We start from the raw sequence: 21,312 nt of genomic DNA on the forward strand, positions 1-21,312 counted from the left end.
TAGAACCTGAGTAAATAAGAGGCATAAAAATTATTGATGAAACAAGTATTAAAATGTTTAAACCACTGTTATATGAAACTAACTCCTTCTAAGGACTTAATCTAGAACTTGAAATGAGGTTTTAAAAGCAGTTAAAAAAACAAATACATAAGTAAAATGTCACCTAACCCCTGCATATTTTCATAAATCTACGCTGTTTAATCTCCGATTTGTGCTTTTCTTTAGTTAAAACCTGAAATGGCATTTGCTTTACTTTTAGTTATTTACACAGCAATTAGAAAAGACAAATTAATAATTCCAAAATTTCTTGGGGCGCCTGGGTGGCCCAGTCGGTTAAGCGTCCGACTTCAGCCAGGTCACAATCTCGCGGTCCGTGAGTTCGAGCCCCGCGTCAGGCTCTGGGCTGATGGCTCGGAGCCTGGAGCCTGTTTCCGATTCTGTGTCTCCCTCTCTCTCTGCCCCTCCCCCGTTCATGCTCTGTCTCTCTCTGTCCCAAAAATAAATAAACGTTGAAAAAAAAAATAATAATTCCAAAATTTCTTTATAAAAATTAAAAACTTTTTTGCCTGTCTACCATCTTGCTATTTGTTCCTGATGAGAAGTCCATCGTTCATATCATTGTTCTTGAAAACAGTCCTGTATGTATGTATTTTTTGCTCTAGTTCTTTTCAGATACAGGAAACCTGACAGATTTGTCGCCAACAGTCTTGCACTACAAGAAATGCTAAAGGATATACTTCTGACTGACGGTTTTAAACAGTTATCACCAATTTATTTCAACCACCTCGACCTCATTTGACTAGGCTCTCGCTATTTTGCCTGCAGTTATTACTTGCTGATTCCACTATACATATGGACTGTTGAACAAGTTCCAATATATGCAGGTAAAGTGTGAGAAACTGCCTCACTACAAATGAGATGTATAATTCTCCAGAAGCCTGGCAATTTTCGAGGCATGAGTGTTTACATGTGCAATTCAGGGACTGGTTGAACTCTTCCCTCAAAAGCTTTGAAACCATCAATAGCCTAACCACAGATACTTTAGCTCTTAATGATTTAGCTCTTAAAGAAACATACTTTTGCTACAGAATACAAAGGTAAATGAAAGCCCTAAATGCAAGCTAGATTAAGTGCTACAGATGGCTTCTCTAGCCATTTTCTGTTTAGAAAAAAACCTACAAAACAATTAGTGGCTTTCCTATTAAAATTTCAATATAGCACCTAGACATGTGGCTCCTGCTAAGAAAATTTGAGAAACAAGGCCAAAAGAGAAACCATCCATCTCTAAAATGTGGCAGGAACATTTGCACACATAATTCCTTATAATAACAAATTTTAGTGAGTATTTATTCAGTACCAGCCACTGTGCTAAATGTGCTATGTGGAAGATTTGCCCTAATCCTCACAACAACCCTAAGAAGTTAAGTTCTATTATTATCTGTAGTCTAGATACAAAACTGAAGCTTAGACACAGAGGTAGTAACTAGTAGAATTGGCATAGTATCACACCAAAATCTAACCAGTGAATATGGCATGGCAAATACATGAAATATGTCTCCTCCAACTATTATGAAAACTGAACACTTAATGAAATAGTTAAATGAAATTGGGGAATATTTTAAGCCCAGACCTGTTTCCCAAAGTATATTCCATGGACCACTAAATCCTGGAAATGATCTATATGACAAAGGCTCCATATTGAAAATATTTGAGAAACTCTATATACTCTATGATGTGGAAATATTGGAGTTCAGAGCTGACAGCCAAGAAAGAATTCTTGCGGCGTTTTGGTGCAATTAAAGGTGGCTTTTATTATAGCGTGGGGATAGTACCAGCAGGCAGAAGATGATGTCTCAAGAATTCTTTCTTGGCCATTGGCTCTGAACCCCAATGTTTCCAATGGCTCCCACAGTAGAGCCAGGAAAGAAAGAACTATAGGATGAACTTATTTTTTTAAAGTATGCTAGAAAATAAATACATAGAAGTATGCTAGTTACATTTTTTTTTAACGTTTATTTATTTTTGAGACACAGAGAGAGAGAGAGAGCATGAACAGGGGAGGGTCAGAGAAAGAGGGAGACACAGAATCTAAAACAGGCTCCAGGCTCTGAGCTGTCAGCACAGAGCCCGTCCGCGGGGCTCGAACCCACGGACCGCGAGATCATGACCTGAGCCGAAGTCGGACGCTTAACCTTAAGACTGAGCCACCCAGGCCGCCCCTACATTTTCAAAGTAAACACCAAAAATGTCTTCTTCAACCTCCAGATACATTTCAGAAGAAATATCTTTAAAATTAAAGAAATAGGTCTGTTAAGTGAGAAAATCACAGGCCCCACATGGCATCACCCCGGTTAAGGCCCTGAGTCAGTAAACCAAGGCTTAAGACCTAACATAAGTGCAGTTTCAACTCCCTAAGGAATATGACTTAACCAGTCAACATGGAATTTCCTGGTCAACATTAGGAAATTTACTGATGGGCCCCTTCCATCCCCTTAAGAGGGCAACCTTGCCTAAACAATGTATTACTTGCTAATAAATTCCTGTCTCCTCTTTTTATGCCCTCCAGCTGCCTTTAAAAACCTTTCTTTTGTCTAGTTCAGGGGAGATTTCTCCTTGCTAGATGGGATGCTACCCGATTCGTGAATTGTTTAATAAAGCCAATTAAGATCTTCAAATATGGGGCGCCTGGGTGGCTCTGTTGGTTAAGCTTCTGACTCTTGATTTTGGCCCTGCGTTGGCCTCTGAGCTGGCAGCACAGAACCTGCTTGAGATTTACTGTCTCCCTCTCTCTCTGCCCCTCCCCAGCTCTCTGTCTCTAAAAAAAAAAACAAAAACAAAAAAACAACTTTTTTAAAAAACATCTTCAAATTTACTCAAATTTTTTTAAACAGGTCCAATCATTAATCTGAAAAAAGCATAATAAAGAGAGTTTAAAATGCCCAAAAAGTCTATAAACACAGGAACAAAGGTATATTTATAGTAAACATAAGGTTGTCCTGTTTCAAACTTGTGTAGATTCCCTCCTTTCTTTAGGACTTCACAGACATCACCATAAGAAAAAATATTAGAAGACTTTCAGGGAAAAAAACTTACTTAACATTGCTTACCCCTTTGTTTCCCAAACTTGTGTGTCTGGAAACCCCTTGTGTCCTATGCAATATCTAATGATCTATAGAAATAGTACTCTACAAAACACACTTTGGAAAACCCAGGTCTAAACTTCTCAGCCTTGTGTCAGGACAAGAACCCTCCTAAAAGCTTATGTGACTGCTTAGTACTACATTACAGACCCTTTTCTAACAAAACTACCATTTATATGGTAAATAAGAAACACAAAGTGAAGTAGATGATCATAAAACTTTATCAGCATGCCCTGAGCTTGTAGAAAACCTCTTAAGTAGGTGTATAAGCTCCAGAAACACAGGCACCTTCAATGCTATGACTTTGATTACCACATATCATTGAGCAACAATTGGCCCTAAGGTTTACATAAACTTAGGTTAAAATATAAATTACATGGACATATGCACATAATTCCCTTAACACTTAAATTCTCTCTCAAGCCCTGATGAAGAATTGGAAAAACTCTGGAAGAGCACAGAGATTAAAAAGAAATAGTCCATCCTATTTAACACAAATATCAAGAAATAACTATGCCACCTTAAGAGACTGCACATTGTATAAACAATAAAAATCAACACATACTAAGAGAAGAGGTTTAAAAACTAAAAAAAAAACAAAAAACAAAACAAAACAAAATGTCTAGGCCTTATTTTTAGGGCTGTACCTTTTCCATCATTCTGCTCTTTGAAATTGAAAAATGTGTACAGAAGTAGTGCCCTGATGACAGGAGTACAGTGAAAGGAAATTCAACATGTTAACAAGACTTATTTTAAGGAAATAGAAACAGGCAAACATCTTCAGCATTTTATGTCCAATTAGCCAACAAAACATCTAACCAACTTATTAGCTGAATTGTCAAAAGGTCATATAGTAAGTTTCAGCCATCAGCTGAAAACAAAATGAAGACATTAGGTCCTGCCTGGTATACCCATGTGTGATATGATGATGAGAATGGACACAATTTCTATAAAATTAATGGGATAACAATAATCAGCATCAATTAGAAAGACAAAATCAGGTCAGTTAAGCCATGGTCATGTTTTATAGTCATATATAAAAGGCATTAACATGTGTTCAAACTGTCCTGAAATTTCTCAGCTTCCCTCCTCCTTTACCCATTCCAGTTAAAAGAGTCTTTTTCATATATTTTCTCATTTGTATTGAACTACTTAGCTATGTTCTTGAAAGACTGGCTTTCATGTCACTGCAGTTGTTAACTTTTTAGCCTAAAAGGACAGGGACTGCTTTTGTACAGTGGTGCAGGAGACACCTTTCCATCATGCCTCATAGTGGTGAGGAGAGCTAAAGATCACTGCAGAAGCTCACCGTCTCAAGGGGAGACAGAACAAAAATGTCTCGGAATCCTGAGCTGAAAAGTTAACTTGGCTGAATAAAACCATAAAGAAGGGAAAATATAAAACCCAGAGCCATTATTTGTATTTATTATTTTCACCACCTTTCCATGTTCATTGTACTATTTGCAAAAGGAGACAAAAACTTACTAAAAGCACAACAGGCCAATAGCGCAAGATGGGCCACAAATACTAAATTTCCATATGTCAAACATACACATGTGAAAACAAGTTTCTGACTCATTATTACTAAAGTCAGTGTTGAGTAAATCTTTTGATTTTATACCAAACTAACACTATTATAAAAACATATGGCTACTATAAAAATAAAATTTCAAAACTTATGCCACTAAACTTACCTTTTAACCAATCTCTGAGAACTTGAATATCTAATAATAATTAATTTCAGTAAATATAGTCTTTCAAGCTCTCTGCTACCATTTTTGCAACCAAAATTCAAATTCTTATTAATAGTTGATAAATAGGATAAAGGAAGTTCATAGCTTCAATATAGAACAAAAGCACATAATAGTTACTTTAAATAAAAACTATATTCAACTATCCTTGCTTTTTAAATGGTAATTCTAATTAATTTAATTAATTTTAGGTGTGTGACTACAGAGAATCCAATTTTTTTGAAGATTTTATTTTTAAGTAATCGTTACACCCAACATGGGGCTCAAACTCACAACTCCAAGATCAAGAGTAGCATGCTCTTACAACTGAGCCAGCCAGATGCCCCCAAGAATCCAAATATTAAGATGCATACTTATTGAAAGAAATAACCACAACTTAACACATTTTTCAATTTTGAGTTTTTTTCCTAGATGGCTATGCTGTCCTCTTGATATACTAAAACAAAACCTACTGTGAAAATGACAGTTTTCTTGCATGATCAGCAAAGTTTTATATGGAGTTCCAAAATAATCAAGTGATACTCACATTACATGTACAGTGACTGACATGCAAACTAACAGATGTTAATTAGCTAATATAAATGTAGTATAAATATTAAAATTTAATTGATATCGTCTTCTAGCTAAATGGAGGATGGCAAGGAGAAGAAATTAACCATGGTATTTTTTTTACTACGTGCCAAAAATTGTGCAATGTACTATACTTAGGTCAACTCCTTTATATACACACATTAAATGCAAGCATAGGTGATTATGAGGCTACCATCTTTCAGATTTAGTCCCTTGGGAAAGGCTTCCCCTTCAATTAAATTCTCCACAAAGTAGGTAATAGTGGCAAAGATGTCTCAACATCTTTACAGCAATTAAGTCTATTGCCATGGGTTGCAGGCAAACAAATGAAAAGTCAATTAGAAAGACTAGGAGAATGCACCCTTATAAAACAGGTATTTTGATGTTATAGCTTTTTCCCTATAGACTAAGAAGTAATACCTTCCAATGACTTTTCTCACTGAAAAAACCTACCTTACTAATTAAGAATACATTTGGTTCAATTACAAGTTTCCATACGGGGGGAAAAAGCTGATAAGCCCTTTTTTAAAGCCACAAAACCAGATTTCAATTGTGGCCTATAGGGCCACTTCACAGAGCAAAATTTCCAAAAGTAGTAAAAACAAAGGATGTTAGTTCATGTCTGTGATCAAGTACCACTATACATCATTCTGATGCTTCTTCACTTTTAGTTTTCAGCAGTTCGATTGTTTTTTGAGCATGCTCTTTTTTTTTTCTTTTGGCTTTCTCCTGTATCAGTTTACTAAGCTTTCTAAATCTAAAAATGCATACCTTGATCCAATATTGGGATACTTTTGGCCATTATTAGTTCACATAACTTTTCTACAGCAATCTCTTTCTCCTCTCCTTCTGGACTCTACTGACATTAATGTCACTCTGTTGATGTCATCCCCCAGGACTCTGAGGCTCTGTCCTTTTCTCCTTCACCTAATCTTTTTTCTCTCTTCTTCCATTTGGATAATTTCTATTGGTTTATCTTCAAATTAAATGACTCCTTCCCCTTCCTCTGCCTCTTCCATTCTGCTATGGAACCCATGCAGTGAAATTTTCATTTCAGATATTGTATTTTCCAGTTGTAAAATGTCCAGTTGGTTCTTCTCTCATAGTTTTTATTTCTCAGTTGAGAATTTCTACCTTTCCATTTATTTCAAGTGTATTTACCTTAAATACTACACTATGATAGCTTTCAATTCCTTTATATTTCCAACAGCTGAATTATCCCAGTTTGATGCCTGTTCATTCCTTTCCCTTGAGAATTGGTCATAGTATACTCACATGTCAAGAGATTTTAAACTGTATCCTAGACATTGTGATGCTATTGTTGTATTATAATCCTTACTTTTGCTTGTTTATTTTGGCAGGCATATGACCTGCTTAGTTTCAGACTGCAATTTTGGCTTTGCCTTCTACAGACCACAGTTCTGTAGAAGTTCAGTTCTCAAAGACTTTGTTATGCTATTTTGGGTCTGGTCCCACAAAATGTGCCACCCAGAGGTTACTCTGAGACTTTGGGTGACAGTTTAAATCTTGTTTACAACAATGTATATCTGTCATTCAAAGCACGGGGTGAACTCAGGACATATGCAGAGAATCAGAGGATACCCTTCTTCAGCTCTCTCTTCTCCAGAATTCCCCTCACACTCTCTTTCCCACAGGGTTCAACCTTCCTGATTCCTCAGGCCAGAAAAACATTAATTTTGAGGTGTTTGAGGGTTAACATTAGCACTATGTCATATGGTTTAATTCAAACTATACTTAGAAGCTGATGAGGCATGAGTTTAGCTGCTATTCCTCCAAAAGGTAAAATGAAGGCCAGAAAAGACTATCATTATATTGGACAAGCACACATAAAAAATATCCAACACCATTATGTTCTGATATAATCTTTTTAAAAGGTCATTTACCCCACATCGGGCTTACTGCTGTCAGTGCACAGCCTGCTTGGATCTTTCATCCACCCCCCTCTCTGTGCCTCTCCCCAACTCGTGTGCATGCTCTCTTTCTCATGCTCTCTCAAAAATAAATGAAAACATTAAAAAAAATGTTAAAGTTCAATTCTGACCTAATAAAAAAATAGAGTTAGATACATATAGAGAAAAATAACTGAAATAACTAAAGTCATCAATGCAGCCCTCCTGAAGAAAAACTAGACATGTTAGAAAGACAAAACTTGGAGAGGTACACAACGAACTACTATGAAATCATGAGAGTTATGCACAGGGCAGGTCCAGATACTCAGATTCACCAAAACCCCTAATATTCAGACCACGATATACACCTGGAAGCTTACATTCAGAATAAATAAAATGAACTTCTATTTTACATAGCAAATGTTAAAAAATGGTTGACTGAAAAGCTTCATAAATAAATTTTTAATAGATGTTTCCATTAAATTGTGGAGAGGAGTCCATAATCATGAATTCAAGAGAGCCAATGGAATTTGAGGTATGCAAGCAACCTCTTCTGTGTCATTAAAAACAAAAGTGTCTATCTGCACAACTTATTCCATTACTAGATCAACCCTAGATATTATTCAGTATGTTTTTTTCTTACACATAGCCTTATTCTTACTATTTTAAAACCTTAGGAGTCTTATCAACAAGTACTGGTCAGAACCTAATAAAGCAGCAGTAATTCTTCATTTATTCTACCTCAGAAGATCATGGAAGATTAGCAAAACAAATATTTTAAGATCTTTTAATTTAATTTCCCTGACTTATATAGAGAAGTGCCACATATTAAATTCATTAAAAATACAATAATATTTACAAAACTAATATTTCATTTTTAGGCTCATAACAAGTTTTATAAATTTCAAATGGTAAATAACCTGAAATACAATGTCTTATTTGATAAAGTCATCTTAAATTCTTTTTTCTTCCCCAGCTTTACTAAAGTAAAACTGACAAATAAGATCATTAAGATATTTAAGTATGCAACACAGTAATTCCATATATATACACAATGTGAAAGGAATCCTCCCTCTACCACCAAATTAACACATCCATCACATTACATGTTTACCTTTGGGGGGGGGAGGGCGGTAAGAGAATTTAAGTTCTATTCTTAGTAAACTTCAACTATACAATACAGTTTTATCAACTATAGTCATCATGTTACACATTAAATCCTGAAACCTTATCCATCATATAAATGAATGTTTTAATTCTTGAATTATTCTGATAACTAAGTATTATCAGAGAAATCCTGCATTTACTGCATTTACAGAATACACTGAAAGTATTCTGTAAAGTTGCTACAATAAAAATATGATCCAGGTCCAAAAAGGGAAGAGAAAAAAATCTGACATTATCACCTCATTTTATTGTACTTTGATGGAACGATGTACATCACAGAGGGTTATTCATATCTTTCTAAGTTAACAATTTAGCTTCAAGTTTCATCATAAAAGAAAATCACTTGGAAATATATCTCCATGTAGCAAAAAAGGATAAAAATATAGCAAATATACATACTCCTTTTGGAAAGCCATACACATGGGAGAGCTGAACCCAAAGATGAGGCACATCTGGGCATCTGGGCTGTAGCCATGCTGGAGTAACATTTCTAGGCACTCTTCATGCCCTCCAAACACTGCAGAGTAAACGGGGCTCACTTTGTCTGGCCCAGTGTCACAAACCCGGTTGGTAAGTGGTATTAACAATTCCAAGATTCTGTAAGCACACAAGTTCAGGGCATTTCATGTTTTATATGTACATGAGTGCAATCAACATTTCTATGGCACTTATTTTAATAGTCACCCTTTGATTGATTTAAAGTCTTTTTCTGTCTTCTACCTACATTAGATTATTACAGGATAATAAAATGTTACCCTTATTGTTGCTTTATACAAAGGTCCTTACACATATCTGAAACAGAATTAAGTAATGTTACTATAAGTAAATATGTAACAGGTTATCCTTATTTTTTCACTAATTATTTCCCTTGCCACCATCATCACCGTACTCTCCCAAATTCAAATTTTCTATTAGGTATTTTAGGATCTGATCATTTAAAACTTCATTATACCAGATACAAATTTATATCAAGAAAATAAATAATTTTCCTCCTTAAAGTACAAACTAAAATTTATTTTCCTAATTAATAAGAATTTTTAAAGAGGATGAGTGACATGCAATGAATAGTATTTTCATGAGGAAGGAATAAGAATTTCTGCTAAAATATTCTATTTTCTGAAAAGAATATGAGCTCTTTAAACACTGAGGCAGATTTATAAAGAAACTGGTTGCTAAGTAGAGGAAGTTCTAAAGAAAATCATTAAAACCTAAGTTCTTAGATTATTTGTAAACTTACCTCCAAGACACACAGCTGGAAAAAAAATTAACAGTTTACTTTTCTAAAATTAAAAATAAATCTGTAGGGATAAGGTCAGCCATGAAATCCCCCCTCTTTCTGGGAAAAGAAATGCAGGGTTACTCCAAAGCTACTTTTCTTTAGTACTTACATTCACAGAAGGGGTTACACTGAAGTGGTCTATGGAGGAAATCGTTATAACAAAAAAATTCCCAATATTGAGAACAAATAAGGACAAATCCCAGGAGGGTTTTGGTATCAATTTAAAGCTCATGGTAGAATTGTATCTAAGACTTCTGTTTAAATAAACAAGCAAGAGTTAAGAAAAACACCAAATCGTAAAACCTAGGTATTCTGTTGAAATAAAGAATCAGTTTAATGTCCCTTAATAAATGTGTTTTAAAAATGGATTGGAAAAATTATACAAGGTGCAATAGTAAAATACCATGCCACCTAGTGGCATAATAAACAAATGACAGAATGTTTTCCTACTATGTAAACATATGAAAGTAATGACAATTTCACTATTTCTTTTTAAATTAAATAATACAAACAACTACATGGGGCGCCTGGGTGGCTCAGTGGTTGGGCGTCCGACTTCAGGTCAGGTCACGATCTCGCAGTCCATGAGTTCAGGCCCCGCGTCAGGTTCTGTGCTGACAGCTCAGAGACTGGAGCCTGCTTCGAATTCGGGGTCTCCCTCTCTCTCTGCCCCTCCCCCACTCATTCTCTCTCTCTCTCTCTCTCTCTCTCTCTCTCTCTCTCTCTCTCTCTGTCAAAAATAAATAAACGTTAAAAAAAATTTTTTTAAATAAAAAAATAATATGAACTACAAAACTACTATTTTAAATTATGACTCTAAAGAGTTTAAACATACACTTTTTAAAACTATTCATTGCCGGGGCACCTGGGTGGCTCAGTCGTTTAAGCGGCCGACTTCGGCTCAGGTCACGATCTCACAATCTGTGAGTTCGAGCCCTGCGTCAGGCTCTGTGCTGACAGCTCAGAGCCTGGAGCCTGTTTCAGATTCTGTGTCTCCCTCTCTCTGACCCTCCCCCGTTCATGCTCTGTCTCTCTCTGTCTCAAAAATAAATAAACGTTAAAAAAAAAAAAAAAACTTAAAACTATTCATTGCCAATTTATGTTAAGATGGGCTGCCATATTCTCAGAGGTATAACCAGGTTATTCGCTTCTAAGATTCCTGGAACCCCTAATTTTAGGGAGTTCCAACTTTCTTTAAGTCTCTTTCTCCAGAAAAATTTCATAAGAACTTCTGACTAAGGAAGAAGAGTAACAGAAGTAGGGCAGGCAAAGTACCAAGTTGGATTAGAGATTAAAGAGAAGGTCCAGTCACAGGGTTCAAGATGGGGAGAACTCCTTAGCCCACACAAAGGAAAGACTCGATCCAAGAAGGGTCACACACTCAAAAGCTTCCTGGGGTCAAACAGGAAACATCGAATAAGGCCATCAGATTGTTAACTAAAGACACCTGGAATAAAACCGGAGCAGAGCAGCAGAGAATGGCCACAGCTTGAGAAATTAGAGGAAAGTCTTAATACCCTGAGGATGCCCCAGGGCTCCATCTCCAGCCATTCTGTTCACACTAGGAGAGTGTAAGGCTAAGAGGAACTGGGATGGCATGGAGGACAGATATGGAGGTGGCTCTAATCATACAGCAGGCTGGTAGAGAAAATACCAAGGATTTTGCCTAAGATAAAAGAACAGGCTCAGAAGATTTATTCCTTGCGGACTTTTAATTACGAGACTATTTTTATTTTCTGTTTTACCACTTACTCTGTATGGCCCATTTGTGCAGCTGCATGAATAGGTAACTGCCAATCATCCTCATTACAGTAAAGATCAGGATCTGCCCCACTGGACAGCAAAAGCTCTACACATTCTGTGTGGCCCTCCTGAGCAGCAATGAACAAGGGAGTAGCTTCATCCAGTGCTTGACAATTGACATTTGCACCTAATAGAGGATAACAACATGTAACAGACAATCTTAATTTATTTTTTTTAAAATGATAATTAACATAAATTTCAAAACAGCTGTCTTAAAAGGGTTTTATAGTACAATAGTTCCAACCCCAGTGGACGCTGTTGTATAAACATACTGATTTTCCAAACTTGTTGATAATCATTTTAAATTGTTTTTGCTTTTATGTTAACAAGAAAACAAGTGATTAACATTTTAGAATTCATTTTTAAGCTAAAACAAAAATCTTATGCAATGAAGGATTCATTTCATTCCAATCTGTCCTCCAGCAAGCACTCTGTGGGTCCAGTAAGTAATCACTGAAAAGTGGAAAATACAAATCATCAAAAATGGATAACATCTGGGGCACCTGGGTGGCTCAGTCGGTTGGGCGGCCGACTTCGGCTCAGGTCATGGTCTCACGGTCCGTGAGTTCGAGCCCCGCGTCGGGCTCTGTGCTGACAGCTCGGAGCCTGGAGCCCATTTCAGATTCTGTGTCTCCCTCTCTCTGACCCTCCCCCGTTCATGCTCTGTCTCTCTCTGTCTCAAAAATAAATAAACGTTAAAAAAATTAAAAAAAAAAGATAACATCTGACTATTACAGAAAAAGATAAGAAAAACGTACGTTATAAGACTTTATAGATGCCATTAATCAATTCACGCTAAGATTTATGAAAAAAAAATCCCCACAGATATGACATACGTTGGGGCCATACCTTAAAACTAATGTTAACTATACTTTTCATTATATCCTTTTCCTTCATGACCACTGCTTTTAGAGCCTTATAATGAAAGAGAAAATGTCTACTTAAATGGTTTCTGAGCAGACTTTCAGAGAACAAAAACTGAGGCACCTGGGTGGCTAGGTTGGTTAAGCGTCTGGACTTCTGATTTTGGCTCAAGTTAGGATCTCATGGTTCGCAGGTTTGACCCCTGCTTCAAACCTGCTTGGGATTCTCTCCCTCCTCCCACTGTCCCTCCCCCACTCACATGAGAGCACGCGCTCCTTCTCTCTCTGTCTCTCAAAAATAAACATTACAAAGTAAAGAACAAAACTAATCAATTACTTAAATGCCAATATATTAAGACGTAAAAAAGTGACCTCACTTTTGGTGAAGGTTTTAAAAATAGCTAATTTCCCTCAATTTTTCTCATTGACAAATAACATGTTAAATATGCTAAGTATAGTGTTATTGCATGACAATGAGAATTTTTTAATTTCTCTAATGTCTCAGTGGAAATACCTTCATCACAAGGGAAACAAAAATTTTTTTTTTTTGAATGGATGTTCTATAAATGCACCTTGAATAAACCACAGCCCTGAGACAGGTAAAAACTGTGCAAAACACAAATACTAAGTTAAAGGGTTGATGGAATTTCAGAAATTCTAACTGGACACTCAACACATCCAGATAAGTAGGATCTTCTCGACTTAAACAAGGTGGATGCTTCACGTACTGTCAACCTCAGAAAGAAGGGAACACTAAATATATTAAGAAAAGACTAAGTCGAGAAAGAAATCTACTTAACTTTCCTTTTTAAGCAGTTTCATTTTGATTGACAATTTCAAAGAATCAAAAAGAATAAGGAACCAGTCCCTATAAGATTACAGGTAGAAAGTTGGAAAAATGACAGATAATTCACTGAAAGGAAAATCATTTTAAGGAGTTAGAAACATATATAGCTACATGATAAACATACCTACACACCTTTTCAATTTGCTGTTCATAACTATTCGGGGAGGGAGGAAGGAACAAAACAGAACAGGTGCTTAGCATTCTGGGAGACAAACTCAGCATGAGAAGACAATCATTAAGGTAATGTTTAACCTATTTTATTTTAATTATTAGTTACATGCTAATAATTGGAAGTTATGGAACTGGAGGCCATAAAATGAATTAGGACAGCCTCAGGAAAACACAACAGAGAAGAAGAGGAAGAGAGGAAGTCACATGAGAAGGCCTGCTTCTAAGCCTCATTCTGCCAGGAAGTATTTTCTAGATCTTTGGCAAGGCACTTAAACTCTCAGGGCCTGGGATTCTTAATCTAAAAAAGTACATGTTTAAATAAATAATTTTGGAGATTCCTCTCAACTCTAAGATTTACAGATTCAATATTTGTAACAGGTATCTTAATTTGGCACTTAATGTTTTCTTTGCTCCATACTTCAACTTGCACATTTGAAGGTTTGTAAGAAGAGAGCAGAAATAAGAAACTATGTGCTTTGTTGTCGAAATAAACTTTGTTTTGTATATTTGGAGGCAACTTATTAAAAGCCTAGGTATTATAGACAAATATAAAAAGCCTAAGAATTTTTAAAAAATGTTTTGCCTAGCAGCAAATCTGGTGTATTTCCCTTCTGCTCGTAACTATCCATGCTTCATCAGGTTAGTACTATGAGTGTGTGCACAGCGTTTGGAGGAATTTGAAAGCCCTTACATAACAAAGGTTTCCGGTCACAGAAATGTCATACAGCATAAGAATGCCACCTCAACACCATCTCCTCTGGTAATGCTGAATGTGTAATGACTGTCACAGAGAAACCTTTAGCAGGGTTAGGTTGCTATTAATATATTCAAAGCGTAAACATGCTTTCAAATAAACCATTTAAATAATCCCACAATTTATCAAAACATACAACTCAAAGGCTTAATATACGAAATAGCTATCAAATAAATTAATTAAGCTTATATAGTCTTGTACCCTAGACAGTTGGAACTGCTCAGGTCCCCATAAGAAAGAACAGCCCCATCATTCAACTTGCCAATAAACCTGCTTTTGTGATAGATCGTTGTGTTCCTCCTCAAATAAATTAGTAGCTGTGCATCACATTATGTTAGTAATAGACACTTAGTAACCAGGCTTATAAATCAACTTGTATGTACTCTTATTTACCACTAACATAAAACCACAATTTCACAACCTGATTTATATCTGGTCCAGAACTGTACTTCCCAGGAAGACACACTTAAAACTGAAGATCTTAACAGTGCAAAGGCTAAAGGATTCAACTTACCCGATGAAATAAGTATGCTCAAGCTTTCTAGTTTGCCATACTGAGCAGCCACAAATAAAGGTGTGATTCCAAAGTCATCCTGGCATTCCTTGTCTGCTCCTTTCTTAAGAAGCAATTTTATGATCTCACCATTTTCCTAAAGCACAGATTCATATTTTAAACAGGAGAAAACAAAGAAAATAGAAGGTATCTGTTTTCTTATCCCTGTGTTTTGGGGTGTTTTCATCTTCACTAAAGGAAAACTTTTTTTTTAAGTGTATTGTTCAATGGGAAGGATGTACTAGACAGAGATTATTCTATATGTTTAGCCAGCCCATTAAACAGGTGAAACATTGATCTCTAAGAATTATAATCCTTTTAAAGCCTGCAAAATTAGTTTGCTAGCCCAAGCAGTAAGGAGTTAGCACAGTGTCTAAACACACTGCTATAAATAAAGTAAGTCATTGCTCCTTATCAATTTATACCCTAAATATTCTGATGGTCTCTTAACTATGCCATCAACATATGAAAAACTTAGATAATCCCTGAATCCCAAAGCTGCTGGAACTACCAGAGCAGTGGGCTTATTCAGAATGATCATTAGCATTTAGACTGCCTTTTCTGTACTGCACTAACCATCATAAATCACAGGCAAGTAGGAAGCAAAAACTGTATAGAACTGTCATTTTAAAAGGGTAAAACACATAATTTACATGGAAATGAAATAATAAATTCACAGGTTACCTGAAAAGTAGCCTGATGCAAAGCGTTCCATCCACACATAGAATGGGATCCATTAACATTTGCTCCATATCGAAGCAACAGCCTTAACACATCTATATGTCCATTTTCAACAGCTGCGAATGCAACAGTCAAAACAATTATTGTCAGTAGAAAGGCAGGTTTGTAGGACTGGACACTTTGGTGATGTTCTCATCACTTATTCACCCTGGAACTCACAGTACTGTGATCATTCCTATCAAGAAATCAAAACACATACTCCCTATGCAATCCCAAAACATTTATCACAGTTGTCTTAGCTTCAACCTATTAACATACACATCCTTTCTGTGAACAAAATTATTTTCAGTAGCATTTAAAAGAATACAGGGGAAATGGAAGTAAGAGGCAAACATTTATTCTCTCTGCTAATAAAGACAATGTTTCTATTTAGTTAAAATGCAATTGGGAGAGAGATAAGGATGAACAGGTCAGAAGAAACAGCAGTCTGAGGAAACAGTCCCAAAGGGATTGAAAGGTTGGCTGTTATTACCATTTGACCACAAATGACAATAGTCACTGCCCAACTGAAAAAGCAATACTGCAAGTTCTGCATCTTAAATATTTTTTCCGTCATAAACAATCGTTAAATGATATGTTTGAAGCAATCAATGAAAATGTAGTAAAACTTTGCTTGTTTGAAAAAGAAACCCCAGACAACCTAAAGAGTATTTTTGGAGAAATGCATATTACTTAATGGCCCCCAAGCTGCTGCTACAGATCATTTGAAGAATAGCTCACATGCCCATAGGTTCCTTAAAAAATGTGCACCCTTTTACTAATTCCACCAAATTATTCTATTTTCTTTTACATATCTAATTTAACATTACCCCAAGGTAAGTGCCGCCAAATATCAGGTGCATACAATAATTTACAAATCTGATCTTGTGAGGAAGAACACAGGTATGATGTTATTAAGTTGATAGAACAAACGAGTGGGACTAAACTTTCCAGAATGTGATCTACCACAAAACAAAATTGTGCATTGACGATGTCACTGATTCTGGAGTAGTTAAGGGGGGGGAAACAGAACGCCAGAACAGAGGTATAGAGAACTTAATAAAATAAGTACCCACACACATACACCATTAGCAAATATGACATACTGTGATTGATGTACATGTGAGGACTTCTTGGAATTATCAGTTTGGGGAAATATCAGTATCAGAAAGAGGACAGATGTGATAGGAAGGTTTGACTTCATGTGCTTGGCAATGAGAAAGGAGGTTTGAAAAACAAGTATGAATTTTTTATTTCATCTCAAGTATATATTTATTCCTTCTACTATAGTTGCAGGTAGGAAGTAAAAATCAACAACTCCAGTCAAAAATTAGAAAGGCGCTAGACTCTTAAAGAAAGAGCCACATTTGGAAAATGCTAGCATAAAATAGGAAAGATAAAATACTGGAATGTAGAAAGCCAGAAATGATAAGTGTGCTCATTATTACTGAAGATAAGTAACATGTCACTAATACTCTTAATTTTGTATACTGAATTTATACCAAACCTAGTTCCACCACAAAGGACTCTCAGAAGTTTTTTAGTTACGAATTCTCTTATCCTGGGAGGTTTCAGAAACCACAATGGTTGAGACAGCACCATTGTAGCAGAAGTTTAACATACCTTATTTCTAAGTTAACATTCAAGGGTATTTTATCAAGGAAAGAACAACAGTTTTTCAAGCTAGGTTATTTTTCTATAATCAATCTAAAGTCAATCTAATTTGGGTGGAGGACATAAGAAAAAAGGAAGAAAATCAGTTTCATATCCAATTCATCATTATCAGTGATTGCTGATAAAAATCATTCCATAGCCAGATCCTGAGTTGAAGCTTATCAACTGGCAGTGATGTATGAAGCAGGGTAAAGATGTTTGTTTTTCATGAGTTAGGCTGACCTTATAAAAATGAAATTCAAAAAAATTTGTTTTGATTATTAAATACACTACAGTAGAGAGACAGAAAAATTGTTTTTAACATCATAAATACATTAACATATGATACTTGCATCTCCAGTGAAAACATTTGCCAAAGGCAACAGTGAAACCAATATAAAGAGTATTTTTATAGCTCTATTTCAAAATAAAGCAAATTTAATGATTAATAATTATGAACTAGTGGTTCAGAAAAGTGTACTTAGAGGGGCGCCTGGGTGGCTCAGTCAGTTAGGGGCCTGACTCTTGATTTCAGCTCATCATGAGCTCACAGTTTATGGGATTGAGTCTACGCTAATAGCACATAGAACAGCCCACTTGGGATTCTCTCTCTCCCTCTCTCTCTACCCCTTTCCCCTCCTTCCCCCCCACCCTCAAAATAAATAAACGTTTAAAAAAAAAAACTAAACAAAAAGTACATTTAGAACTTACATCTACTACCAAAGCCTCTCCTTTGGAAAAAAATGAATTAACTTATTTTTCTTTACATAACAAGTTATCAAATTAAGCGGGGGGGGGGGGGTGCTATGAAATAACAACATATATTATGCTTCAATAAAAGTTTATTAAAAAACAAAAACAAAACCAGATTTGAACTTCCTATTTGCTGGCCCCCTAATCCACTAAGAAAGCATTCTCCTTAAAGAAAGAAACCGTGTTTCATTCTGCTTGTATGCCTAGTGCCAAATGCAGACAGAAGACAGGAAATAAATAATTGTTGCCTGTATGAATAGGAAAAAACCAAAGTCTAAAAGAAAACAAGTTTTCTCTTTTTAAAAACACATCCCTTTCCAAACTAAACAGGCTTCAGAATTACACTTCTGGATAGGACATTAACTGGTACTAAACTAGCCTTCCTGCTATCAACTATTATACAAGTGAACAAATATGTAAAGCAACTTTTTCTGGCATTAAACAAGTCAGAACATTGTGATTCCTGAAAGAAGGGAAACACATGAGGTGAGCCCCATGACCACCTCAGCTCTCTGCCTAGGGACTTTTCTTAATTATGGTGCAGTGAGCTGAAATCTAAGCAGGGCAAGGTAAGGTTGAAGAAAAGGTACTCAAGAAAGGAAACAATCCAAGCAGAGGACAGCAGTCCACTGAGCTAAGGAGGCATAGATTAGAGTTTAAACAGCTGACATCTGTGGTGCAAGGCCCCAGAGGAAAGAGATCTGTGCAAAGGAGAGGTCCTGGTGTGGAAGTTCTCTAAGAATCCTCAGCTGTGGTCGAGGCTGCACATGCCTAAGGCAAGACAAAACTCACAGAACTGCTGAAGGATTAAAAACGAAATAGAGATAACTAGAGGGCAAAGAGTACTGGGGGCAATGGAAATCCTAGGAGTTCTGGCCAGTCATGGTGGTGAAACAACAGGATACCTCATCAACACCCTGGGAATCCTGCTGAGACACCCAAAAAGCAGAGCCCTGGAAATAAAAACCAATTCTGAGAGTAAGACCTATTCTGGACCTGCTCTAACTAAGCCTAAAATAAGCCCTGAGAAGTTCAGGAAGGAGGCAGAAGTTGGGAAGTAAGAATCCCACCAAATTAGATGCACTTGGGAAACACCTTAAGCTCTCCATAGACACAGTCTAACAAAACATAAAACCAAACCTAAACAAGCTGAAGGTTATAGGTCAGTAAATGAATTATTTAAAAAAAGGAAAACAAAATCAACATTTCTCATATGAAGATAACAGAATTCGAGTCAGAAAAGAGTCAGCAGAAATTGACCCCAAGATGGCCCAGATGTTGGATTTAACAAATGAACTAAAGTAGCTAGTATAAATGCTTGAAAATTTTAAGAAAAGTATGTTCAAAGACTTCACTTTTAGTATATAGAGTATACAGATAGGTATACAGAGTATCTCAGCAGAAGAATGAAGCCATTAAAAAAAATTCTAGAACTGAAAAAAAGACATGGAGGGACTTAAAAGATGATTAGAGCTGGAAGAGTCAGTGAACTTGAAAACATTGATATAAACCATCCAATCTGAAGAACTGAGAGAAAAACCACATTGACTTACAGATCCCAGAAAATCAGCAAACCACAGAGCTTTGAAAGAGGTCACCTCACTTACAATTTCACATTATATATAAATTAAGGATGATTATATAAATATACCTGACAGCTCCAGGGAAGAATGTCAATGATTATAAAAGGGGCTACAAACAACAAGCCACTGAAATCAACTGCTATAATAGCAGTTTCACTTTTTTTTCAGCACTCCTATTTGCACTTAAAATCTAATCTACCATTTTACCATAATCCTTCAAGACTCTGCAAAAATAAATGAATGAGTCCAGTCATTCACCAGGACCAGGAATTGCACTAAGCACAAGGGTTACTGCAGTCAACTCGAATGACAAAGTATTTACCTTCATGGAACTTCTCTTCTAGTCAGAAAGACAGATAATAAACACATTGATAATAAGTTCTCATGAAAATACTGTGAAAGAAATTAACAGAGTAAAGTAATAGACAGTGATCAGGACTACTTTAGAAAAGAGGAGAGAGGACATCTCTGAAACAAAGACAGCTAAACAGAGAAATGACAAGATAAGAAGCAGTAAATCATGCAAACAGATGGAGGAGGAGTACTCCAAACAGAAGAAACAGGAAGTGTAAAGGCCATGAGGGAGCAAAGGGTATGCTTGAGGAACAGCAGGACGGCCACTGTGGCTGACGTGTAAAGACAGGGTGAGGAAATAAGGCCAGAGAGGTAGGAAGAAGCCAAATTTTGTAGGGCATGGCCGGAAGTGTTAATTAATTGCACTGATTTGTTTGTGTGTGTTTATTTATGTTTTAAGGAAACAATGAATTTTCAGCTAGAGCTACTCAAAGGAAAACAGCTCTCTCTTCAGCCTTGCCTTCTGAGCCAACCCCCTTCACTTCCCTGTGTTCTAGTCACACTCTTTTTGTCTTTTTTCAATGGTTATTTCCATGCTTTCAGGATGCCACAACTAAGACAAATGTTCACTGATCAGCCCAACTAAAGCAGGTCCCCCCATTTCTTTCCATCATAATGTCCCACTCCTCTCTATCATTTACATCAGATTACAATTATAATTCACATGTATATGTGTTCATTCTAAATTCCCTACCAGATCATAAGACTTATTCACTACTATATATCCTCAGCACTTAGCAAAGTGTCTGCCATAAGAGCCACTCAGTAAATATTTGCTAGGTGACAGAAAAGAGAAGAAGCTTTATATTGGCTGGCCATTCAAACATAAATACATCGTCACAAATACTAAAAGAAAATAAATGAGCAAAAGGAAAAAAGATACTTAATGTTAACAGTAAGCAGGATTCTCGAGGTGAATAACCAGGTCTTTGCTATTATATAGGAAACATAAGCCTGCATATGACTGATGTTAAAATGGAAGTAATAAAACCTAGAGAAGTATTTATTTGCAATTTATAAATTAAATGAGACAGTCACATAATGAGTTCTTTTATTGCCATAATCAAAATTTAAACAATAACCTGTAAACACATAAAAAGATCAACATCATTAGTCATGAGGGAGATGCAAATCAAAACCATGAGATGCCACTTCACACCCATTAGAATGGCTATAATCAAAAAAGATGGGAATGCAAGCTGGTGCAGCCACTCTGGAAAACAGCATGGAGGTTCCTCAAAAAACTAAAAATAGAACTACCCTATGACCCAGCAATTGCACTACTAGGCATTTATCCAAGGGATATAGGTGTGTTGTTTCGAAGGGACACATGCACCCCAATGTGTATAGCAGCACTATCAACAACAGCCAAAGTATGGAAAGAGCCCAAATGTCCATCGATGGATGAATGGATAAAGATGTGGTATATATATACAATGGA

General features: G+C 36.2%; 1 protein-coding gene across 5 annotated transcripts in view; it reads right to left on the reverse strand.

Annotated features, from left to right (window-relative positions):
- The window catches only part of ASB3 (ankyrin repeat and SOCS box containing 3), a 118,068-nt gene that overhangs the window by 28,743 nt on the left and 68,013 nt on the right, over positions 1–21,312 (reverse strand). For all 5 annotated transcript variants that reach the window (XM_043603372.1, XM_043603371.1, XM_043603375.1 and 2 more), the window contains 4 exons: positions 15,493–15,605; positions 14,770–14,905; positions 11,570–11,747; positions 8,938–9,135 (listed from right to left, as the gene is read on the reverse strand). In XM_043603372.1, coding sequence (XP_043459307.1) covers positions 8,938–9,135; positions 11,570–11,747; positions 14,770–14,905; positions 15,493–15,605 — 625 coding nt within the window. The remainder of the gene's footprint in view (positions 1–8,937; positions 9,136–11,569; positions 11,748–14,769; positions 14,906–15,492; positions 15,606–21,312) is intronic.

This window comes from Prionailurus bengalensis, chromosome A3 (assembly GCF_016509475.1).
Source record: "Prionailurus bengalensis isolate Pbe53 chromosome A3, Fcat_Pben_1.1_paternal_pri, whole genome shotgun sequence".
Taxonomy (NCBI): Eukaryota; Metazoa; Chordata; class Mammalia; order Carnivora; family Felidae; genus Prionailurus; species Prionailurus bengalensis.